Source organism: Suricata suricatta, chromosome 9 (assembly GCF_006229205.1).
Source record: "Suricata suricatta isolate VVHF042 chromosome 9, meerkat_22Aug2017_6uvM2_HiC, whole genome shotgun sequence".
NCBI classification, from domain to species: domain Eukaryota; kingdom Metazoa; phylum Chordata; class Mammalia; order Carnivora; family Herpestidae; genus Suricata; species Suricata suricatta.
Window position 1 is genome coordinate 26,174,148 of NC_043708.1, and position 25,354 is coordinate 26,199,501.

The window sequence follows — 25,354 nt, forward strand, 5'->3', positions numbered from 1 at the left end:
TTCCTCATGAGTGATTTGGAAGAGTAAAATCTCCCAGAGCGCATCTTCTACAGACAGAAATCGGCTGTGCTGCCTGAGGCACTGGGTCTTTCATCTTTACCTACAGGGATTTTTCCTCATTATACTTTCCTAGTCATAAAGCTTCAGTTATAATTTCAATTGGCATAATCCACAAGTGTAGACCAGAATTGAAAAATGAAGGAAACACGATACACGGGAATAGGTCAAAAACTAACCATTAATTTATTTTCTCAAAACACTGCTAATTCCTAAGAAATTACCTAAAAAGCTTGCAATCTATCCATGACTCTTAAATTCTTCTCTCAGGACATAGTTGGTTTAAGGATAAAATGAACAAATATAAAGTATTCAGTACAGTTCCTGGCACATAGTAAGCATGCAATGTTAGCTTTTTTTTTTTTTTAAATTGTTACTCCTTGGGAAGCATTATAAAGATACTTATACATAGGTGATTTAAATCAAGAAATCCAAATTTTATTCTCAATTTCACAAAGAAAATATTTGATTATGTGGAAATAAGTAACATCCCCAAGTAGAGATAGCTGCTTCTAGCTATAAGGAAAGAGAAAACACCCCAGAAAGAAAGTGTCGATGGTTAGACAAATCTGAGGACACTTTCAGGTAAACCATTCTGAGCTTCAACAGAGAAAAACCTTACAGCACTTTCCAAAGTTTTATCAAAGATCATGAATGTGAAGTCTATAAGATCTAATACCAAAGAACAAAATGCCTCCTGGGGAAAAAAAAAAGGGGGTGTTACATATGAGCTCTGTGAAATCCAGAGCACTGGGGAGTTGAAGGTTGACACTGAAACATCCACAGGCATGATGTGTCAGCAACACAGCTATAAAAGCCAAGAATAGCTATCAAACTTTGACATTTCAGGACATAAGCTTGCAATTAACACAGCTTCCAAATACATTTCCTAACCCTACAGCAGCACTAAATGGCCAGACATATACATTAAAATTACAAGAACTTGAAGCAAAACGATTCCATTCACATACATCGCATCACTTTAAAAAAGAGCAGTCTGAATGCGGTTTTGACTAAAAGAAAATGATCTTAAGTAGTCAACTTACCGAAGCATTTTCAGTTCTTGTGCAGCTTTCAAAATGATTTCGTGCTGCCTCTGACTGAGAACCATTACCCCTCCAAGGCCTTGGTCAGAGTCTAAGTTTGTATCCGACCCCATCATTTCAGAAGAATGATGTGAGGAGGGCATATGTTCCGCCATGGGGGAATGTCTATCCACATCAGATGGGTACCATCTGTCTGACAACCGTTCTCTTTCCCAGTCCATTCTGTCAGGGATATAATCTCGCTTTTCCCGCCATGTATCTCCTCTTTCTGGATACTCTCGGATCCTCAACTCACCCCTATCACGAAAATCTCGATCATACCCATGGTCTCGATTTCTTTCTTCTCTCCATCTATCATCCCGATATCTATCCAAAGGTGGAAGAGGTGGGAGGGGTGGTAAAGGTGGAAGAGATGGAATATCCCGTTCACGAAACTGTGATTCTTGTTCATCCAGTGGTCTCCCATAATCTCTGTCCCACTCATTATCCAAATTTCTATCATACATATCCATGGGTCTTCCAATCCGATCCACATCCCTGTCCATGTCCCTGTCCATTTCCCTGTTGTAGTCCTCATCCATATCCTGATCTCTCTCCCAATCATCCCACCAAGGGCCTCGTCTATCTCCATCATGAGATCGAGATGGTGGTGCTGAGAACCTGTCCTCTCTGCTATACGGATCTAGTGTATCATCTTGATAGTCACGTTCACATTCTCTCCAATATCTTTCTCTATCCCAATCATCAAGTCTTTCTCGTTCCATTGGAGCATTCCTACCATCTAATGGGAACTCTTCATGCCCTCTCTCTTCTCCATGGTTCCATGGAGCCCTAGGAGGCTCATCTCGGTGATATGGATACATTTTTTCCCCACCATCTCCTGGTTCTGGTCTAAATGGACCTCTGTCACGACCAAAATCTGGTCTTCCCATTCCCCTTTCCCTACTGCCAGGCCCTCGAGGTGGTCCCCTCTCCCTACTCCCAGCTCTCCGTGGTGGTACTCTCTCTCTGCTCCCAGCCCTTCGAGGAGGTCCTCTCTCCTGACTGCCAGCCCTCCGAGGTAGTCCCCTTTCTCGGCTGCCAGCTCTACCCCTGTCCTGGCTGCCTTGCAGACCACCTGGCACTTTCTCCCGACTGCCTCCTGGCCTCATCAACCCTCTGTCCCGGCCGCCTTCACCTCTGCTCATCTTCTCTCGACTGTCTTCTCGTCTACCCATCATCATCTTATCACGAAAGTCTTCTTGCTTGACCAACCCTGGGCCACGGCTGATTGCCTGACCTCGACCTCTATTTACTAGTCCTTTATCCCGTGTGTCTTCCATTCTGCTTTGCCCAGGACCTCTGTAAGATGAGCTGTTGCCTCGATTGCCTTCTAACCTATTATCTCTGTTATCTGGCCGAGGCAGCCCTTTATCTTGGTTGTTTTCTGAATGGGGCAGGCCGATACCCAAAGGTTTAAAATCATTATCTGCAGTTAATGATGATGATGTTGTCACTGCTGCTCCTCCCTCCATCCCCCCTGGTTTTGAGGAAAAAGTAGATTGAGTAGGTACAGGTTTATTTGCAAGGGGTACAGGCTGAGTAACAGCTTGGGCTTTGTCCATTTGAGTCTCCATACTTTGAGAATCCTGGTCCCAATTAGAAGGCTCTATGGGCCCTTCCGAGACTTCGCTTTTAGGTGGCTCTTGTTGAGAGTCGCTTAGATTCTCATCTGACTGAGCCGCCTTGGCATCCTTTATATCTGCAGCAATGGAAAATGTAGCTGACTGCATTTTAAAATTCTTCTGCTGGTTACTATTGGTGTCTGCTAATGGTTCTTTGTTTCCTGAAAGAGGTTCTGCTTGTGACTTAGGTTGCTGCTGATGTTGCTGTCCAAAAGCTGGCTTGGGGCCTTTCCACTGTGGTCCACTCTGTCGAGGACTGAGGGATGTATTGGGGGTAATATAAAACTGAGATGCTGGCCCCCGGGGAATCATTCCCCATTTGCTTTTAGTGCCCTCTGTTGGGTGACCTTCATATCTGGGTCTTGGCCCATCGGGGCGATTTCCTTCAAAACGAGGCCCTTTGGGTCTCGGTCCTTCACACCTTGACCCTAAATCCTCAAATCTTCGAGGACCATCAAATCTACAAGTAAAACAAAAGATATTACTCAAGACAGTAAAGCAGAAAAAAAATAGTCTCCATGTAAGAATATTTAAGGCAATCTTGCCTTAGAATCTGTTTACAAAAATGACTCTTTCAGTCATTAAATAAATCCTGAGGTATCTATCTTAGCATCAGTATGCTAAAGTGGCGGTTCTCAGAAGGTCTTAGGACAGGCTTTGGAAATCATGTCATTACTATTATAATTCACTTCAAAACATCTCCTGCAGCAAGTCACTGATATACTAAATTGTTAAAAAGCAATTATAAATACTGTTACTTAGTAGACAGAAAAGTCCACTCGTTTTAAATGGGGAAAAAAATGCCACGGCTAACTCAGGGTACTTTTAGAATTAAAATATAACTAAAAACTAAATAGGAAACAACTAATAAGATAATATAGGACGATTATAAATATTGTTGGAACTAACATTATCATCTGGACTACCTGACAAAAATTCAAAAGCAGCCAGCTTTATCTTAAGAACGTGCCCTGACATTTTAAAGTCTGGACACTACCTGAGCAATTTGCTATGGACTTACTCACCCATTCAGAAAATATTTAGTTCACATACCCTGTCTGTCAAGCACTATACTACATCTAAGGGATATACAAATAAAATGTCATCTGTGCCCTCAAAGGGTTTACAATCACGGAGAAAGAGAATCTAAGCGTAAATAAATGTCCAAAGGTGCAATGACAGAAGTCTGTCTGCATATAACAAGGGCAACAGAGGAGGGGATGGTCAATTCTTCCGGGTGTGTGTATGTGTGTGTGTGTGTGTGCGTGTGTGCTGTCCAATAGAGGCTTTATGCAATAGATGATGCTTAAGTCTTGAAAGAGAAATTCTCTGAGGCCAGGCTAATAGGGTGTATTGGAGATAAGGAAAATGGGGGGCAAGGACATCTAAGGTTAAGGAAGCATTATGAGGAAAGACAGAGAAACACACACTAGCAAAGCATGTCTGGAAGTGCAATCAGTTCAGCATGGCTCAAGCAAAGGGAGCAGGAAAGCTGGAAAAGGAGTGAAGAGGTAGGGAACTAAGAGATAAGTAAAGAATATGCAAGAATCTATCTCCAGAAGAGCTTGTATGCTCCAATGATACCCATTCCCCCTTTTCCTAAAGTACCTGAGCTTCTTTATTCTTAGCTGGACACAAAGCTAGCGAGACTAAATCCTCTTTCCCAAACTCTCTTGTAGCTAGAACTTGTAGCCACATTCTGGTCAATGGCTGAGAATGAATATGACTGACACATCCTTGTGGGTTATACCCTTCAAGGGAAGGGCTCACTCTCCTCTTCACCATCTCCTTTTCATGCTGGCTCTGACATGGAGGTAAAGTATCCTGGACCATGTACACAAGTGCAGTAAACTAGGAGATGAGAAATAACAAATCAGAAGGAACTTGGATTCTTGACACTGTAGAGCCATCACATAAGTGCTAAAAGAGAATAAGCCTTTAACTTATTAAAGCATATGATTTTGGATCTCTGTTACCACCAGTGAAATAATTCAGCTGGGCAAGAAATTGAGAATTACCTAATGAGACTTAGAGCCACTACAGATGACCTGATTTTTAAAAGACTCCTCTAACAGAAAAGTAGCAGATAGATAGGTAGCAAAAGTTTATTGTAGATTGTTTCTACAATTTGGGTAAGTTAAAGTGACTGATATGAGGATGTAGAGAAGGAGATAAAAGCGAGAGATGTGGAGGAAGGTAAAATGGATAGGACTTTCTAGTAGCTGAAATTAAAATGTTAATAGAGAAAAAATTAGAATGATTCCAACTTTCCTGGCTTAAGCGACTAAATGGATGATGATGCCTTTCATGCTTTTAATGAGAAACAGAAGAGTTTTTCTTTCACTTGTGTGAGAAATCAATGAAGAATACTAAATTCAGTTTCAGGAAAATATTTATTTACTATCCCTGTTGACATGGCTTTTTTCCTGGTCTAGAAGTCTGAGTTTCAAAGGAAGAATACTTCCATCAGGGAACACAACAATAACTTCATTAAATACAACATGAGACTGCCACCTGGCTACTTGGGTTCTGAATTGACAGGCCAAGAAAGAAGTAATTAAACTGGCTGGGGGTGACTGGTCCTGAGTTGCAAGGGGAAATTGGGTCATTACTACACAGTGAGAGTAAGGAGCAAAATGTCTGGAATGAAGATCCTCTAGAACACCGCTTAGCACTTCTATGTCCTGTGATTAACAGGACAGAACAGAAACTACAATAACTACATTTCAGACAGGACTGCCAATAGCTCAGACCTTTCAAGAATGAAGGTTTGGGTCACTCCACTAGGCAAAAAACGAAGACCAACAGAAATGCATGCTGAGAACAAAGGGACTATGAAATGTGTAGTGGAAGAAGATAGTTATAAATACCAACTATGGTTATATGACCAGTTGCAGAAGATATTTAAATTCATACATATGTATTAGTTAAATGTCTTTGGTTGATTGTTCTTCCTTATCCTCTAACATAAGATGTATTAGTAATAGGTAATTTATATCTCAGAATTGAATTTTTTAATGTTTAATTTATTTTTGAGAGAGAGAGATGGGGAGCACAAGCAGGGGAGGGGCAGGGAGAGAGAGGGAGGCACAGAATCTGAAGCAGGCTCCAGGCTGTCAGTACAGAGCCTGATGAGGAGCTGAAACTCACGAACCATGAGATCAGGACTTGAGCCAAAGTTGGATGCTTAGCCAACTGAGTCACCCAGGCACCCTTATATCTCGGAATTTAAATTACAGAGTATCAAAGAGAAAATGTGAACCAGGTAGAAGAAGAATGAAGATTTCCCCAAAGACAAAAAAGGACTATATATCTTTTCTGGGGAACAGGTAAGAATCATTTTTTTTTAGTTGTCCAGGGATAACTAGTTGTCCTTATGACCTACCCTAATCAGAAACATATAAGGGAATTCTATGAAAGGTACTACAGCCTAGAAGTTGACACCACACAAAGTCATCACAAGGAATGTAATTATACCTAAACCCACTATAAACAAAAAGGGGACCATCAGCAGATGGTTTTTAAATTCTGGAAGACAAAGAATAAACATGAGTGGTAACATATGCAAGAAGCTGCAGTTTAGAATGCTGGTAATAAAAGGAGATAAGATCAAAATGGGGCTCGTCTGCCCACAGAAACCCAGAGAGTCAGAATTCTCAGATACCAGAGGTGCTGGGGAAGGACAGAAGTAACGTGGTGCTAATAAAAACGCACAAATTAAAATCTATAATCAGAACCATCAATTAGACTTTCTCTAGGATGAATGTCCCTAAATTCTTGAATCTGAGGGGCCTCTAACATTGGCAGTTCTCTGCCCTACCATGTAAGCAAAGCCTGAATTTGCTGACTGGGAGCAACAACAGTTGATGAGCCCCCCATATGCACACAGAGCTTCCAATTAGCTTGTCAGTGTCCCCCCACTCTTAAATGTAAACAGACAACCAAGGATCACTAGATATTTGAGGAACATCTCCAAAATGGAAGGAAGAGACCAAAGGTAACCAGGTCATAAATCTGGAGAAAAACAGATAACGGAAAAAACAGAAGATAACTTAAAAAAAAAAAAAAAAACCTTCAAATAATATCCTCAGAGAGATTCTTAAAGATACTATAAATATAAATCAAGAAAAATTTGCTATATATTAAAAAGGATCAGAACCAAGAAAACTGCAGAAAAATTTAAAATTCCTCCCAATAAAATGTAATAAAAAGAGTAGAAGTATCTCCAAACGTACAATCAAATGAAAAAGAGATAAATATAATCAACCCTACAGGTCCAAAAACCTACTAATGAGGAGTTCCAGAAAGAGAAAAATAGAAAAAAATTTAATGAAGAAATAGCACAATGATTTGAGTTAGAGAGACTCTAATCTCCAAACAGAAGAGGCCTAGCTCACTAAGTAATCAGTATAATTATTAAAACTAAACAAACAAAAAAACCACTATGAAATTTTAGAATACCCGGGGGAAAAAAGTTTCTGCCATTAGGGAGAAGTCATCTATAAAGGAAAACAATCAGAACAGTATAGCACCTGTCCTGTTCAACTTTAGAATATAGTATATAAATGGTATTAGAGAGTATGGTACCAGCATACAAACAGACATACAGATCAATGGAACAGAACAGAGGTCCCCCAAATCAACCCAACCATATATGGTCAATTAATTTATGACAAAGGAGCCAAGAATATAAAATGGAGAAAGGACAGTTTTCTCAATAAATGATCCTGGGAAAATTGAACAGTCATATAGAAAAGAATGCAACTACAGTGCTGTCTCACACTGGACACAAAAAGTAACGCAAAATGGATTGAAGACTTGAAAGTAAGGCCTAAAACCATGAAGCTCCTAGAGAAAAACACACAGGTGTAAGCTCCTTGACGTAGGTCTTGGCAAAGATTTTTTGAATCCGGTGTCAGAAGCAAAGACAATAAAAGCAAAAACAAGCAGGTGGGATGATATCCCATCACAAAGCTTCCGCACAGCAAAGAAAACCGTCAACAAAACAAAAGGCAGCCCACTGAATGGGAGAAAACATTTGCAAATCTTTTAACTGATAAGGATCTAATGATTAAAATATATAAAGAACTCATAAAACTCTAGCAAAAATACAAATAACTGTGATTTAAAATGGGCAGAGGACCTGAATAGACATGTTCCCAAAGACAATGCATAGATGATCAAGAGACACATGAAAAGATGCTCAGCATCACTTATCAGGGAAATGCAAATCAAAACCACAATGAGATATCACCCTACACCTGTGCGAACGGCAATTTTCAAAAAGATTAGAGGGGCGCCTGGGTGGCTCAGTCAGTTAAGTGTCCGACTTCAGCTCAGGTCATGATCTCACAGTTTGTGGGTTTGAGCCCCACGTCGGGCTCTGTGCTGACAGCTAGCTCAGAGCCTGGAGCCTGTTTCAGATTCTGTGTCTCCCTCTCTCTCTGACCCTCCCCTGCTCACATTGTCCCTCTCTCTCTCTTAAAAATAAGTAACACATTAAAAAAAATTTTTAAAAGATTAGAAATAACAAGTGTTGGCCAGGATATGGAAAACAGAAGCTTTGTACAGTGTTGATGGGAATGTAAATAGGCGCAGCCACATGGAAAATAGTATGAAGGCTCCTCAAAAAAATTAAAAGTATAACTATCAGATGATCCATCATTTATACTTTTGGATATTTATCTGAAGAAAACAAAAAAACTAACTTGAAAAGGTACATGCACCCCATGTTCACTGCAGCATGATTAACAATAGCCAAAATATGGAAACAACCTAAGTGTCCATTAATGGAAAAATGGATTTTAAAAAACTGTGGTGTGTGTATACATATGTATGTGTAACACACACACACACATAAATATTATTCAGCCATAAAAAAGAATGAAATCTTGCCACTTCTGAGTGAAATAAGTCAGATGAATACTGTATGATTTGTTATATGTGGAATATAAAAATAAATAAACAAATAAATAGATAAAGCCAAACTCATAGATACACAGAACAGACTGGTAGTTGCCAGAGACTGGGGTGGGCATGGGAGAAATGGGCAAACTAATTTTGTTTTTAGTTAAATAAAATTTTTTAAATGCTCGACTTCAAATTGTATATCCAAACTGTAATAAAGTGTGAGGTTAGAATAAAAACATTTCAGACATACAAGGCTCAGAAAATTTGCCTCCAATCCACAATTTCTTAATAGGTTACTTGAGCATGCCTTCTGGGAAAAAGAGGCACTAAGCCACAAACAGGAAGCCATGACATTCAGTAAACAGTGAATCCAATCCAGGAGGATAGTCAAGGGAAATGCCGGAGTAAGAGCCATATGGCAGATCTTGAAACCAACCAACCAGCCAACCCAGCCAGGTAAAAAGCAAGAAGCAGCATAAATTTGGGAGAGAGACTGCCTCAAGAGAAAAAGCGACAGTGCTTTTGGGGCTGGGGTTGGAGAATTATTTCAAGAAGACAATTGGAAATTCCAGAAGAGTCCTTACACTGAAAGAAATATAACACACTGCTTATCTCTACAGTGGACATTGCTTACTTATCTAAAAACAGTGACATAACTATATTAGACAAATGGGGATAGAGTAGTGGAACAACCAAATCTTTATTAGAACTGGAAGTAAATATGTAAGTCTCAAGTATGAAAAGTCCAAGAAAGAAGTAGCATATTTTTCAGTGATACAAAGGTAATACCAAAAGAAACAGCTAAAGAATTAAAAGACGTCATTAGAAAATACATCTAGGGTGGCGTGGGGCAGTGTTTTTCCTGATTTTTAATAACTAAATGTATGTACCACTTCGATAAAGATGTGAAAAGAATTTCTTTAAGTGACACAGAGAGATTAGCACTAACCGGGAGAAAGAACTTCTGAGACAGAAGAAGAGAGAGGAGGATCATCAGGTAAGGTAAACATAAGGGCAGAAGTGAGTTTCACTGGGCCTGAAAGCCTTGATTTTCTTTGGGAGGCAGGAAGCTAAATTAAAGATACAAAGCAGAAGAAAAATGTCTGTGGAGACAGAGAAAGCAGTCTCTGCAGAGCAGTGAAGGCTTGGCATGGCTGCTGTTGGGCACGGGGACAGGAGCTGACTGGAGACTTGTCAGAGGACACACCACAATGCTAACAAAGGAGACCCCTTATTTACTATTTACCTACATATGATACTGCTTCAGGGCTTGTAAGGGTTTGGTTCCATTTCTTGAAGTGACATTTTTAATTCAAGGTGCCTGGAAAAACACCTTAGATCTTTAAAGTTGTGTAAAACCATCTGCTTTGGATTCAGTTCAGCAATGATCAATTCATGGAAGTTGTAAGAGGAGACTATCCTCCAAGAGGTACAAGGGTCAGTAAGAACCCTTGTCAACTCGTTACTTAGTATTATAATCAAATTTTGAATATAAATGAACTGCCTTTCTAACCAAATTGTGAATGCCTTGAGAATTTCATCCATAACTGAGACATTCTGGTACAAGCAACGGTTACTGAACATCTAACTGTCAGGTACTATGTTAGTGATGGAAATAAACGGATATCAACTCAAGGAGTCCATGGGAAGAAGACGACAAGTAAATCATCAATTTCTTACTTAAAACTTAGAACAAAATTTGATACAGTGGAACATGTTGGCCTTGTTCACAGAGGTATCATACCCCTTTGTCAGACTCACCAAAGGATTTCAACACATAATTATTGAAGTGTTCCCTGCACTAGGAATTAGTAAAGCAAAAACTGACAGGAAAGGAATTCTGAACAAAGAGAAAAGCACATATAAAGAAAAACCAGAGGAAAGAGTAAAGGAAGCAAGGGGCACTAAAAGATGTGCAGATGAGAAAGAAGAGAACATGGTGGCAAGGCTGTAAAAGTTAATGAACTCATTATTGCAAGCCTCGTGCCTGCACATATAATAAGCAATTTCCATGACAGGATAGGGTGCTTTGCTTTCAGATTAAGTTGCTGATCAACAGCCAAGGGTCTTCATTTTATTTTTATTTTGGGAGTTAGAAAAAAACCAATTGAAATATACTTTTAACGCTACATATAAAAGGCAATTATTTATCAATACTGCACTTTCAAATTTTCAAAGTTCAAGGATGTAACAAAATGTTAGGCTATCAAAACCTTTTATAAAAGAATTTTTAAGCCTTTGGAATAAATATATTAAAAGATACTCAATTTTAAAATATGCACAAAAATTAGCCATGTTTACATACAATACAATGAAATGCTATGACCTTTTTAACGTATAAAAACATTTGAAATAAAGTACAAACATAGCATATATTCACTAAATACAATCACATAAAAACACATGTATTTGCCCATTGGTTAGATGAAAAGTAAAACAAATATTTGTGTTTAAATACTTAGAAAATTGTTATACAATCAGGTATTTCATAAACTTTTAAAAAACAAAAACCCTAAAGCTAGGTATGAAAACATTAGAGGTATGTATAAAAATTTCATGATTTAACATAAAAAATAGACTCCAAATGAGTATTAAAACGTAAGAGGTATATGCAGAAACACAAATGTCTTATTATCGCAATATTTACATAAACATTCCAATCAGTTGACCATGGGAATTACAAAATAGTAAATTCTGGAATCAAATTCTTGCCCTTTTAGTTTTCATGTTAGATGATCTTTCTAATTATTTTCTAGTATCTATATCTAAGATCCAAAAATCTAAACTCTCCCTCCAAAAAGTAATTGCTATAAATAGGAACAACCATGACAAATGGAAGCATAGAGTAAAATTATATTGTTTATACTCCCTTGCTAATCCAAATAAGACAACTACAGAATAGAAGAGGTCCACAATTCCAATCCAAAAACCAACCAAAAAGGGTGTATGACCAATCAGGAGCCTAGATATTACAAAGATATCAATTCTTCCACAAAATGATCAACAGATTCTCTGCAACACTCATCAAAATTCCAGCCGGTTTCTGAAAACTGACAAGTTGATTCTAAGCATTACATGGGAAACAGAGTACCAAGAATAGTCAAGGCAATCTACATCAGGAGTCAGCAAACCATGGCCCCAGGGCCAAATCCAGTTAAGAGCGATTTTTTACATTTTTAAATGTGAAAAATAAAAGGAAGAAAGAAAAATAATTGATACAGACCAAATATGGCCTGCAAAGCCTAAAAATACTTACCATCTGGCCATTCACAGAAAAAGTTTACCAACCGCTGATCCAGAAAACACAGAATTAGAGGACTTACACTAAGGGATATTAAGATATAAAGCAACAGTAATTTCTTTAAAAAATCTTTTAAAAGTATTTGTTTTGAGAGAGGGGGAATATGAGTGAGAAAGGGGCAGAAGGAGAGGGAAAGAGAGAATCCCAAGCCGACTCCATGCTGTCAGCCCAGAGCCTGATGCAGGGTCCGATCTGATGAAACATAAGCCAAAATCAAGAGTCAGACACTTAACTGAGCCACCCAGGTGCCCCTAAAGCTACAGTAATTAAAACAGTATGACACTGGTGCAAGGATAGACAAATAGAGTCTAGAAATGAATCCATACATCGTCATTTGACTAACGATGAAGAAGATACTACAGAGTAGTAAGGAAAAGATGATTTTTTTTCAATAAATGATTCTGGGGTCAACTAGATGGTCATATGAAAAATAATCAACCATGACCTCTACCTCATACTATACATTAACAAGCAAATCAATTCTATATGAATTGATTTAAAAATAAAAGGCAAAACAAGACAAAATAAAATAGGATAATGTATTTATGGCCTTGGAGTAAACAAAGATTTCTTAAACATGGCACAAAAAAGCACTAACCATAAAAGAAAAGATGAATAAAATGGACTACTAAATTAAATCAAGAATATTTATTAATCAAATGACACCAGGGGTGCCTGGATGGCTCAGCTGGTTAAGTGTCCGACTTCAGTTCAGGTCACGATATCATGGTTTGTGTGTTAGAGCCCCATGTCAGGCTCTGTGCTGAAAGCTCAGAGCCTAGAGTCTGATTTGGATTCTATGTGTCCCTCTCTCTCTGCTCCCCTCCCTGCTCACACTCTGTCTCTGTCTCTCTCAAAATTAAACATTAAAAATTTAAAAAAACAAGACATCAGGGGCACCTGTGTGGCTCAGCTGGTTAAGGTGCTGAGCATCTGACTCCTGATTTTCACTGAAATCATGATCTCAGGGTCATGAGAAGGAGCCCTGCTGGGGGCTGGGCATGGAGACTGCTTAAGATTCTCTCTCCCCCTCTGCTCCTCCATCCACCTTGCATGTGCATGCACATGTGCATACTCTAAAAAAAAAAAAAAAGACACCATTAACATCTGGGGTTCCCTCTGGGATCCTAGTTTCAGAAATGTTTTTTTTTTAAAGGTTTTGTTTGTTTTGAAAGAGCACACGCACACATGCACAAGCAGTAGGGGTGGGGAGGAGGCAGAGAGAAAGAGGAAAAGACAGAATCCCAAGCAGGCTTTGTACTGTCTGTGCAGAGCCCAGTGCTCAGTTCAAATTCACGAATCATGAGATCATGAACTGACCCAAAATCAGGAGTCAGATGCTTCACCAACAGGGCCACCCAGGTGCCTCTAGAACTGTCTTTTAAAAAACATTTCTATTATACCTATCAGAGTGGCTAAAATCAACACAAGAAACAACAGGTGCTGGCGAGGATGCAAAAAAGGGGAACCCTCTTGCGCCGTCTGTCGGCGAGGATGCAAACTGGTGCAGCCACTGTGGAAAACAGTGTGGAGGGTCCTCAAAAAATTAAAAATAGAACTACTCCGTGATCCAGCAATTGCACTACTAGGTATTTACCCAAAGAATATAAAAATACTAACAGTAATCCAAAGGGGTACATGCACCCCAATGTTCATAGCAGTATTATCAACAATAGCCAAACTATGGAGAGAACCCAAATGTCCAAAGGTCCATCAATAGATGGATGGATAATGAAGTTGTACTATGCATGTGTGTGTATGCATATGTATATATGTATGTGTATACACACACACAATGGAATATTACTCAGCCATAAAAAGAATGAAATCTTGCCATTTGCAATGACACGGATGAGGTACAGAGTATTATGCTAAGCAATACAAGTGAGCCAGAAAAAGACAAATACCAATGAACAAAGCGGAAAAAAAAGAAAGACAAACCAAGAAGCAGACTCTTAAACACAGAGAACAAGCAGAGGGTTCCCAGAGGGAAGGTGGGTGGGAAAGGGTTAAATAGGTGATGGGGTTTAAGGTGTGCACATGTTGTGATGAGCACCAGTGGAGTATGGGAGGGTTGAATCACTATACTATACACCTGAAACTAATATTATACTGTATGTTAACCAGAATTTAAATACAAATTAAAAAAAAAAACTCCATTATAAGGCTTGTCTTTTTTCTCATAGTTTTTCCCAAGAACAAAGAAAATTAACTCCCTAAAAAAAATAATAATAATAACAGAATGAAACTTACATTATCTTATAATTACTATATGGGTCCATTAGAACCCTTCATAAATCTAAGACACATTACGAGAGCCTAAGGGACTTTTTCTCTGAATCTTAAAGCATTCTGTAATTTCCTTACCCTTGAATTTGTTATTCATCATTATTTATCAATTATCCCCATCTATGCTAAAGAAGATTAAAATATGAAGACAATGAAGGAATGATGGACTCGCCTAAAGATGAAGCAAAAGTGAAATAAGCTGTCACCTCACCCCGCTTTGTACTGCCCAAAATATTACAGCTTACTTTTAGGCTTCACTGAGTACAATTGAGAATTTAAAATTTTTCATTTCCTGACTATAATGGCAAAGAAAAGTGAGAGAGAAAGCTGTGTCAAAATCAAAAAATAAACATAGAGACAGGCACTCTAGGCTCTAATAAAAATGTGAAATTGATCACGTAAGTAAAACCTCCAACTGTGAGTCCTCAGATGACAGTATCCTAGATGAATATTCTCAAATTCAAGACTTGATGAGTGAACAATATATTTCTAAGGACAGGAAGGAAATGTAGTACTGCCATCCACCTAGTTATTAAACTGGAAGGATGTCATAATAATCTGTGCCAAGGACCTGGACCATTCTGCTTTGCCAGAAGAATATGTGACAGAATTATTTCGCCTTTTATGTTTGTTCGTGTGCCAAAATTTACTTGATGCAGGGTTTGGCTCTTCTAAAATTTTTATTAAGATTTTGAATAAGTGGGTTTTCACTATCTCTTTGTTGTCACTTCTGTAAATTATTTGTAAAATTACTTTAAAATTTCAAAAGTAAAAAGGGCCTGCTGGATCTAGGTGATCCTTTTTTTGGTATACTGAAGATACGAAAGAAAAAGCACTGAGTAGTCAAGATGATCTAGACACAGAATGGTATCTAGTGTACACAAGGAACTCCTACAAACCAATAAGAAAAAATCGCAACCCGACAGAAAAACAGGGGAAAGATTTCAATCAGCATTTTAACAATAATCAAATGGAAAGAGAAGTTAACCTCATTTGTCACCAGGGAAATACAAATTAAATACACACTACAATACCACTAGACATCCATCAAGACCGCTATAATTTAAAATTTTAATAATGCCAAGTATTGATGAGGATGAAAAAAACAAAAACAAAAACCCGGAACACAAAAAAAACTGCCAGTGAGAATGCAAATGGACACGATCACTTTGGAAAACTGTTTGACAACATCTATCAAAGCAGGACCACACATACCCCATGATCAAGTAATTCTAATCCTCGGCATATTTCTAAACAAGATTAAATACACACACACACACATACACACAGACACGCATGCACGCATGCACCTAAAGGGACACATACAACACCAAAAGACACAAAGCAGTATCCCTCATAATAACCAAAAAACTTAAAGGACCATCACTATTGGATGTGGCAAATTCATACAATAAAATACTGTAGAGCAATGGGAATGAACAAACCAGAGCTACACAAACATGTATAAACCTCACAACAACATATCGAGTGAAAGATGCTAGACTCCACAGAGTACACACAGTATGATTCCATTTATATAAACTTCAAAAACAGGCAAAACTAATCTATGGCATAAAAAGTCAGCAGAGTGGTTATCTTTGGAGCAAGGGAAAACGGGAAGGGGCATGAGGAGGACTTCTCAGACACCAGGAATTTTTATTTTTTGATCTCAGTACTGATAACATGAGTGTGTTTCCTTTGTCAAAATTCACCAACTGCACACTCAGGACTGTGCACACCTCTGTATGTTACTCTTCAATAACTAAGTTTTATGACTGAAAAATAAGTTTCTAGAAAAGCAACATCCACTGACCTAATAGATTCTTGGAGCAGGGGCAGTCTCCTAGAAGACATGATAAGTCCAATGATACACACACATACACACAATTTCAAAATAGCTACCCTGGATGCTCGACAATGTAGTATGCTATTTACACATGATGCGGTTCTATCACTTGCCTTTTGGAAACCTTCAGTTTTTACAAAAGCAGCCTAGATCTGGATTTTGCAAAAATTTTATCTTAATAGTGTGTTATCTAAAAATTTTCTTAAGTTTGTTTATTTATGAGAGAGATAGAGACAGCATGAACAGGGGAGGGGCAGAGAAAGAGAGGGAGAGAGAGAATCCCTAACAGGGTCTGCACTGCCAGCACAGAGCCGATGCGGGACTCGAACCCATGAAACCATGAGATCATGACCTGAGCCAAAACTGAGAGCTAGACGCTTAACTGACTGAGCCACCAGGCACCCCTTAATAGTGTGTTATTTTAACCGACTGAGCCACCCAGGTGCCCCAATAGTGTGTTATTTTAACAGTGTGTTATTGGTAAATCAGTTATCTGTGTTCTCCATTCTTGTTTTTTTACTCAGCTTTGTTTAAAAAAACAAAACAATATAAAACAGAGTGGCTTACCATATCAGCATGTGTTTATAGCAAACTCTGGATTCAACTAGTAAGAAAAATTCACAAGTTTCCTTAATAGTGTGGATTATTCCTACCTTAGTCTCTTTCACTCACTTACCAGCTTCCACTGATTTTTTTTTTTTTTTTTTACTTAGTTACTCAGGAGAAAAAAGAACTAAGCCTGGGAAATAGTCACAAACTATACTCACTATGAGCTGAGTGAGCGAAAGTAGAAGGGTAACAGAAATGGAAATGACATAAGCTAGACTGGAGAAAAGTCTTAAAAACAGAGTAGATAATGTGAGCAGGATCCAATTCAAAAACAACAAAAAAGGCCTCCTTATCAAAGTTGCAGGCGAAAAAGCTAGAGAGGAATATCTTACATCCAAAAGCAATGTAATCAACGTTGATTAAGACTTCAGCAGGCGAGATGTTGGCCCAAACCTAACTAGATGATATGTAAAAATAAAGTCTTAGAAAAAGAGAAAAACAAAACAAAAACTGCACAAGTTCAGGATGAGAGAGACTTGGTTCAATAACATCTAATGTGAAAAAGACCAGGGAAGCCAAACTGATGTTAAGCTCAACATAAGTCAACACAGTGAGAGTGAGGAACAAAAAAAGCAACTTGTTTAGTTATATATTTACATTCTTCATAGCAAAGCTGGTAATAGGTTCTCTGGCTCCCTGCATCTGAAGTGTTTGTTCTGAAGGACACTGACCAAGGCCCTCCACAAGACGGTGAACAAAGTAGTGGGAGGAGGCTAGAACCAATGTTAGTGTGAAAAGAAAAGAAGAATCTGATATGCGATGGCAGGAAAGAGCAGGTAAGGCAGGATGGGGGAGACAAGAGTGTGGTGTTTAAATAACCGTGGGGACGCACTGTAGAAGGGGAGAGGATACTTCATGATGTGTGGCACCACAAAGGCAGGTCTAGAATCAACAGGCAGAAGTGATAGCGACACATTCAGGTTCAATATAAATAAACTTCCCAGAAAACTGTCAACACCTTATATAGTGGTACTGCTTATCACAGTGCCAATGTTTAAGCAGAGGCCATCAACCACTGGTCACATGAATTTAAATGTGGATCAGAAGGCCTGGGATTCGAATTCTAGCTAAAGCATTTACCAGCTATGTCATCTGGGGGAATTCATTTATAACCTCTCCAAATCTCAGCTTCCTTCTATGTTTACTTCATGAGATCATGGAGAAGAATAAATTAGGTAATAATAGTAGGTGTAAGACCCAGGATGACAAACTAATGTGTAGCACAAAAATGAGTTGCTATAGAGGAGATACTGCACTAGATAGTTGTTGAGATCCTCCTAGCACTGAAATTATTAAGGTACCTGAAGGCAAGAAAAAACTTAACACAGGTGCTAAATTTACAAGATTTGGAAGGCAAAAGACAGAAAATATTAATATGATAGAAAAAAGGGAGCAGGAAATCTGTTTCACAAGGTGTTAAGAATGCACTTTTCTGATAGCAAATTAGTCACCAGATCTAAAAGGCAATGCTTAATCCAAGAGATAAGTAAGAATCCCAATAAAAAGGTTACACATTCCAAGTAAATCAAGACTACAAAATGCACTTGTAATCAATGACAGTACGAATACCACTGCATCATAGCATTAAACACAGTGCTTAACTAACAGTGCTTTCGCTTTGGGGACCCTCTGGACTCCGCTCCCACTGGGTGTGGACTCAGGCCCTACTTTCCCAGTTACGTGATACTGAACAAGTTACTCAAACCACTCAGCCCCGGTCTGCAAAGGGCAGACGTAGAGTATGAACCTGCCTAGTTCACAGGTTGCTGAGACGATTCCATGAGATAACGTATGTAAAGCCTCTGGCAAAGCTTCTGGCACCCAGAGGAATTCGTGTTAATTATGTGTTGCACCAAAGAGGCAGGTCTAGAATCAACAGGTAGAAGTTACAGCAACACATTTAGGTTTAATGCAAGAAATAAACTCTCTAGAAAACTTCAACCCCTTATACGGGAGAGTTGCCTTGCCCCTAAGTAGATTAGACTTTGGATGGTGTTTTGTGCCATATTGTTTTCAGAGGTATAAATCTGGGGAAGGAATGACAAATTTTGTTTCCAAAGGTTGAAATTAAGTTTAAATTAAAAATGATAATATAGATAACATTGACACTAAGGTGGAAAACTAATCAATGTACTAAGTGGAAAGAACAAGTTTACAAGACAACATACTCAGTACGATCCCATTTTTCTGACATTTTTAAAAATTATTATTTCTAAATGGTGAAGTTAGGGGACTTTTCTTAAAGTATTTTTCTGTATTATCTAAATTTAGTATAAGGAATATGGATTTCTATTACAATTTCCAATTGGAAAAAAATGATTGAAAATGGTTTTCTATAAGAAAATTAACATATAGGTCAACTTGGGGAGGAGAATATATTTCTACAAACTTGGAAAAATGAATTTAACACTTTAACACAAAGAGAAAACTTAGAAACTACGAGTAAATTTTTCTGTGTGCTTTTCTAAATAAAAATGTGGTTCAGAATAAAGGAAAACATCTCTCAGATTGAGTGAAATATACAGGAAATAAGCTCCATGGGGGCGGGGATTTGTCTGTTCCATTATATTCACAGCTATAAGCACAGAGCAGGAGTAAATATTTGCTGAGCAAATGGATAAAAGTCCTATTTACCCTCATACTAAATTTTGTTGTCTTATTTCACTAGAATATTGGCTTATTCACCTTTATCTCCAACAGCAAGCATATTATCTAACAAAGAGAAGTTACCAATTCAGTTGTCAACTTAAAAAAATAAATTTAATAAATGTTACTTTTAAAGCTAAAAAGGTCAATAAAAAATTTATAAGCATTACTCTAAAACATGATGTTCATCCTGAATTATCATCTTTACATATAGAATCAAAGCAGTGACAAAGAAGTAGGGCATGTTACTATTTCTAGAGTTTATTATGTTGCATCTAGCAAGTAACCAATACTAACATTATTAATTATAAACCAGGAATATATATAAAAGTACAAGAGAATATAAATAATCACATAAATAAAGCTTTTTATACCATCAAGGCCTACTCAGCCTAAATCAGCAAAAAAGCCAAACCAAACCAACCAATCATCCAAACAAAGGCAGACCTACCTTGGGCCTCTTGGGCCTTCCAAGTAACTGCTTCTAGGAGGATCTGGAAGCAGTCCACCTGACCTCACTGGCATGTCCTTGACTGCAGTGATTGGCTGAGATGGAGCAGCTGGAGACTCCCCAAGTCCTTGCTCAGATGAGAACGAACTATATGGCAGGGCAGACTTGCTCAGAGGGGCTTTAGAATTCACTTGTTCTGATGGGCTAACAGCTGATTGCAGTGGAGGATGGTAAGCTGAGGGTGGGGCTGAACCAAAAGACACCGGAGTGGGAAGCAGTGCTGGTCTAGGTTTCTCTGGAACCTGAGAACTCTGAGAACTGGAGGCGGGTGGAACTGGGGCTGTTGCTAACTGAGGAGGTATCCCCTGCGGAACCCCAGGGGGAGGTAATCCTGGAGGAGGTGTGGCTAAAGACAAGGGTGGGAGAGGCAGGACAGGTGGAGGTGCCGTTGAGGAGAGAGATGGTGGGGGAAGAACTGGTGGTGGGCCTGCAGAAGAGAGGGAAGGCGGGGGGAGAACTGGAGGGGGCCCTGCAGAAGACAGAGATGGAGGCATCACAGGTGGGGGCACGGAGGTTGGCAGAGAAGGTGGCATCACAGGTGGGGGCATGCCAGGCGGTGGCACTGAAGCAGGCAAGGCAGGGGGCATCACTGGTGGTGGCAATGATGGAGGCAATACCGGAGGGGGCATTGTTGGTAGAGGTGGAGGCATCTGAGAATATGGAACAAAAGGAGGTGGCATTGACATGTTCCCCATATACTGGTTCTTCATGTTCTGAAATGAATTGACTTTCTCCTGGAGATAGGTCTGAGTCGCTTTCATATGTCCCTGCCATGTTTTCCACTGCTTCTCATACTCCTGAAGCTGATCTTTATGAGGATAAGAATGGAGCTGCTCCTCCCACAGCTGAAACTCCCGCTCCCACTCTTGGTAGAGATGTTGAAACTGTTGCTGCTGCATCTCATAATGCCGCAGCTGCACATCTACAGACATGGTCTACGAATAAAGGGGTAACAATTATTTCAAGACATTCATAGAGGAGAATTAATCTTAAGTTAAAATATTAATGAATCCAGGGCATTTGAAGTCTTAGGAAATTAAAACCCTAAAAACTTTGGGACACTAAGGATAAGCTTGTTACATCGCTTCAATGGATCATTCTTTCTCCTGTGACTCATTTCTGTAAGTTACCACAGAGCTGGAGAAACCAACTAAACACCAAAGCAAATACCCATCTCAGCAATAGTTATTCTTCAAGCTTTTAATATTACCGTGGATCATTTTAAGAACTTGAGAAACAATCTATTATCATGGACATACAGACACAGGTTTGAATCTTCAAGATATGAGAAAAATAAGTATCTTTTATGGTATATTTCCTTAGGTTTCTGTGGTGGCAGTTTTGATCTTTTTGATGGATTTTGGCTTGTCTGTCACTGTAGTGATTTGTAGGCAACCTGACGCTGCATGGTAAGAATCAGGGGCTCTTAAAATCCCTAGCAACAGTGCTCTAACATCTTCCAGGGTTGACATGACCAGAAGACTTCACTACACCTGCCCTGCCCCGCCCCAAGAGCATTTTCATAAAACCATACTTCCCAAATCCCTGACCATGGGAGAGAGAACTACTTGGGCCCCCCTTGGAAACATCTAATCGTCAACACGTATTATTCCTTCTTCATGCTTAAATCTCTCTCAGGAATAACAACTGCTTTAAGTGACTTGGGGCAACTTCCCATGGTCAGTGGAGGAAGCACTTGCCTGCATATGCGGGGGCTGCTGAATAACCTGCTGGTACTGCTGCAGGATCTGCTGTAGCTGAGTGTGCTTCTGCATTATCCCCTGGTACTGGAAGCCGACTCGATGCTGTTGGTGCTGCTGCCAGTGCGCCGCCGCGGCCTGCAACTGTTTCAACCGAGCATCTTCTTCCGGGTCTTCAGACTACAGTTAAAAGAGAATACATTCTTATGTAAGCAATAAGTGAGCAGCCAACCGAACAAAAAACCTGAATATTTTATAAAGTATTATATTATAAAGTCCAGAATCTCTACAACTCTGGCTGACCAAGAAAAGCTGTTTTATGTTTAAATAAAAGACCTAGCTCTATTTTGACTATGGACTAATACAAAGGAGTTTATAAATTCCACAGTCTTCAGTGGAACAATAATCCATCCCACTGTCGCCAAGTAGGGCAATCATTGCCCCCAAAAAAGTCAACTGACAGCTACGTTCTTTGCACTCTATGAAAAATCTTTTTCATGTTAGCCACTTTTCACCACTAGATGACAACATAATCATTATGGCTCAATAAAGTTTCCACATAGGCTGTGGGAGAAACAAATACCTTTGGATCAGAGTGAGAACTTTCCATGTTATTACATCCATGCTTCAACAGCTCTATAAGATAGCTACTACCCATTTTGCAGAGGAGGAAATTATAGCACGGAACAGTTAACTAACTTGTGCAGAGTCACCACCAGCAAGTGGCAGTGCCTAGATTACAGTTTGGGCAGTGTGACAACAGAAGCTGAAGCTCTTAAGTACCGTCCTGTGCTGCCAGGATGAAAACACCATGGTATCGCTTTAGTGCTTAGAGACTCTAAATTTAGAAGAGTGTCTCGTTCTTTACTCACTTAAACCATGAAAAAAATGCCTTTTCTAAACTTGATCAGGCATTCATCTGATTATTCCATAACAGAAGTTTACATGTACTTTAGAAAAAACACATAAATACATATACCCATTCTGACAAAGGTATATATATATATATATATATATATATATATATATATATATATATATATATAAATGAATCAGAAAAAAAGCTGAATAATTTATTATACACCAAGTAATTAATTCTGTGGTTACCTGAGGCTCCTCAGGTGGGAGAGGAGGTGGTGCTTCCTCATTAGGAGGTGGTAACGGGGGCTCCTCAGATGAAGGGGGTTCTGGTACTTGACTGGAGGCAGGTACTGTAACTTCTTCTTTTACCGGCTCAGGTGCATCCTTTGCTACGACAGGACCTTTTTTGTGTCCTGGCAAATGTACTTTTGTCCTCTGCTGCAAACTAAGCAGGTGCTGTCGATACCAATACTGCTGCTGTTCCTAAAACAGAAGCCATTTTTAAGAACTATAATTAACAATCCTATATATCTGCAACTCGGCGTTGACAGAGACCTGCATTTGTATCTGTGTTCACATGTCTATATGTAAGAATAGGCAAAGCTGGACTGAGAAAGGCATGTAAGTAAACAAGATCTTTCCATTCCTCCTCTAAATTTATACATTTAAGTTAAGCATATGCATAATTCAACAATATATAATACTTCTCTACTCTCTTAACACATATCCTTTTGGAAGTGAGAGCAGTCTTTTGATGTTTTCAATATTCACAGCTGCTTGTTTTTAACCTGTCATTACTTGGTGTGGATTTATCTAAGGAGTCTTGTAGTTAATGAATATAACCAAGTAGTTCTGTCTCTTCTCTGCCTTCTCTCTTCTCCAGTGCTCTTCACTCTTTTAAACACCTGTTATATCCCAGTTATACACACACAAGTGAGAATATACTGTGTTTTAGAATGCTACTTATTTCAAAAGTCTCAGCTTTGTCTTCTAAAGTATACTTTATTTTAATTGTAATTTAATTTTCTGGAAGGTTGTTTTATGCTTCCACTTTTAAAAAGTTACAAGAAAAACAAGTTTAATGCAGAAATAATTAGAACATACAACTGATCCTCCTTACTCATGGCTTCCATATTTGCAAATTTACCCACTTGCTAAAATTTATTTCTAACTCCAAAACCAATACTCGGGAAACTTTGGATGTCATCTGTGGACATGTGTGTAGAGCAGGGCAGACTCTGAGTTGCTGCCTTGCACATGTCCTGCTGTGACAGAATAAGGCCGCACTCTGCCTTTCTGCTTGGCTCTCAGACTAAGTAAGTGTTCTTTTCATGGTCCGTACAGGACCACATTTTTCAGAGTTCTGTGCTTTTTGTTGGTGATTCTGCTATTTAAAGTAGCCCCGAGCATAGTGTGGTGTGCTGTATAGTGTTCCTAAGTGCAAAAGAGCTGTGACTGATGTGTTTAACACAGAAAATCTATTGTAGATACTAACTTCATTCAGGCATGTGTTATAGTGCTGTTTGTTGGCTGTGAGTTCAATGTTAATCAACAATATATATTAAATAACGTGTCATCAAACAGGAATACATATAAAACAAAGTTATGTATTAACTGGTTGGTGAAAATGAGACCAAAAGTTCCTTGGAACCTAACCTTGTTATTTCCCCTGGGAGCAATGGTTTAGTATTCACTAATTCAAAGTTCCTGGCAACTTTATGGAACACAAATAAGGAGAATCAACTGTATAAATAAGCAATAACCGATGAATTAAAATCAGTAAAAAAAATCTCACCATGCAGACATAACTACAGGATCTTCATTTTCCTAGTATTCATTTTATAACTCCCTATGGTTACAAGGTTGCATAAGGAAAAAAGTTGTCATAACACTAAAATATTCACTAATGTACTACCCTTTATACTTTCATAATTAACAACAGCAGATATTTCTATTACAATTATAAAGATGTAGGATTTTACAAAAGTGATGTTGGAGAACTTCAGAACTCATTACTGACAGCTGACGATCTAGCATAAGTCCTGCCAATTACAACCAAAACATTTTTTAGAATAAGAACTGCAAAAGAGAAGGATATGAATATTAAAGGTTGAAAACAGCTCCTGAGGAAATTGATAAATCCCTACCTTTCTTTCAATATATCCAAAATAAAAGATGATATATAATACTGCCATACGATTTTGTCACAAAAATTACAGTACAGAAACCAAATCAACACTAGTCTTTGTTCATTCTAAGACTCAGCTATTCCAAGGGTGCCTGGGTGGCTCAGTCATTTGGGTGTCTGACTCTTGATTTCAGTTCGTGAGACTGAGCCTCACATCGGGCTCTGTACTGGGACTGGAGCCTGCTTGGGATTCTTGCTCTCCCTCTTTCTCTGCCCCTCCCCTAGTCTCTCTTTCTCCCTCTCCCTCTCCCTCTCCCTCTCCCTCTCCCCCTCCCCCCCCCCCCCCCTCCCCCTCCCTCTCTCTCTCTCTCTCTCTCTCTCTCTCTCTCTCTCTCTCTCTCGTTCTCTCTCTCTCTCCCTTCCTCTCAAAATCAATAAACATTAAAAAAAAAAAAAGACTCAGCTATTTCTTATGATTTTGAGCTTTGTTTTTAAAGATTGTGTTCCAAGTAAATTTTTTTACATTTTATAACAAACTTTTGGTTCCACTGTTAAATGGATTCATTTTCCTTAGATTCAGGGGAATTCATCATCTTTATATAACCAGATTTCCTGTATTGTTAATATTTTATTGTACATCCTCTCCAGTTTCCCACATGCAAACAAGATGCATAAAATATATACAATATATACTCTTTTCTCACTAAACAAAATGTTTTGTTATCTGTTTTTTCACTCACAGAATATAATTTTCTTGGGAGAGAGCTGCCTCATGTTTTTCTTATA

At 38.8% G+C, this 25,354-nt stretch overlaps 1 protein-coding gene across 4 annotated transcripts in view; it reads right to left on the reverse strand.

Annotated features, from left to right (window-relative positions):
- YLPM1 (YLP motif containing 1) overlaps nt 1–25,354 on the reverse strand; it is a 73,685-nt gene that overhangs the window by 40,796 nt on the left and 7,535 nt on the right. For 3 of the 4 annotated variants that reach the window (XM_029950458.1, XM_029950456.1, XM_029950459.1), the window contains exons 2-5: nt 22,687–22,923; nt 21,580–21,759; nt 19,820–20,814; nt 1,104–3,227 (exon numbers count right to left, since the gene is read on the reverse strand). In XM_029950458.1, coding sequence (XP_029806318.1) covers nt 1,104–3,227; nt 19,820–20,814; nt 21,580–21,759; nt 22,687–22,923 — 3,536 coding nt within the window. The remainder of the gene's footprint in view (nt 1–1,103; nt 3,228–19,819; nt 20,815–21,579; nt 21,760–22,686; nt 22,924–25,354) is intronic. The other variant, XM_029950460.1, reaches the window with a different exon arrangement.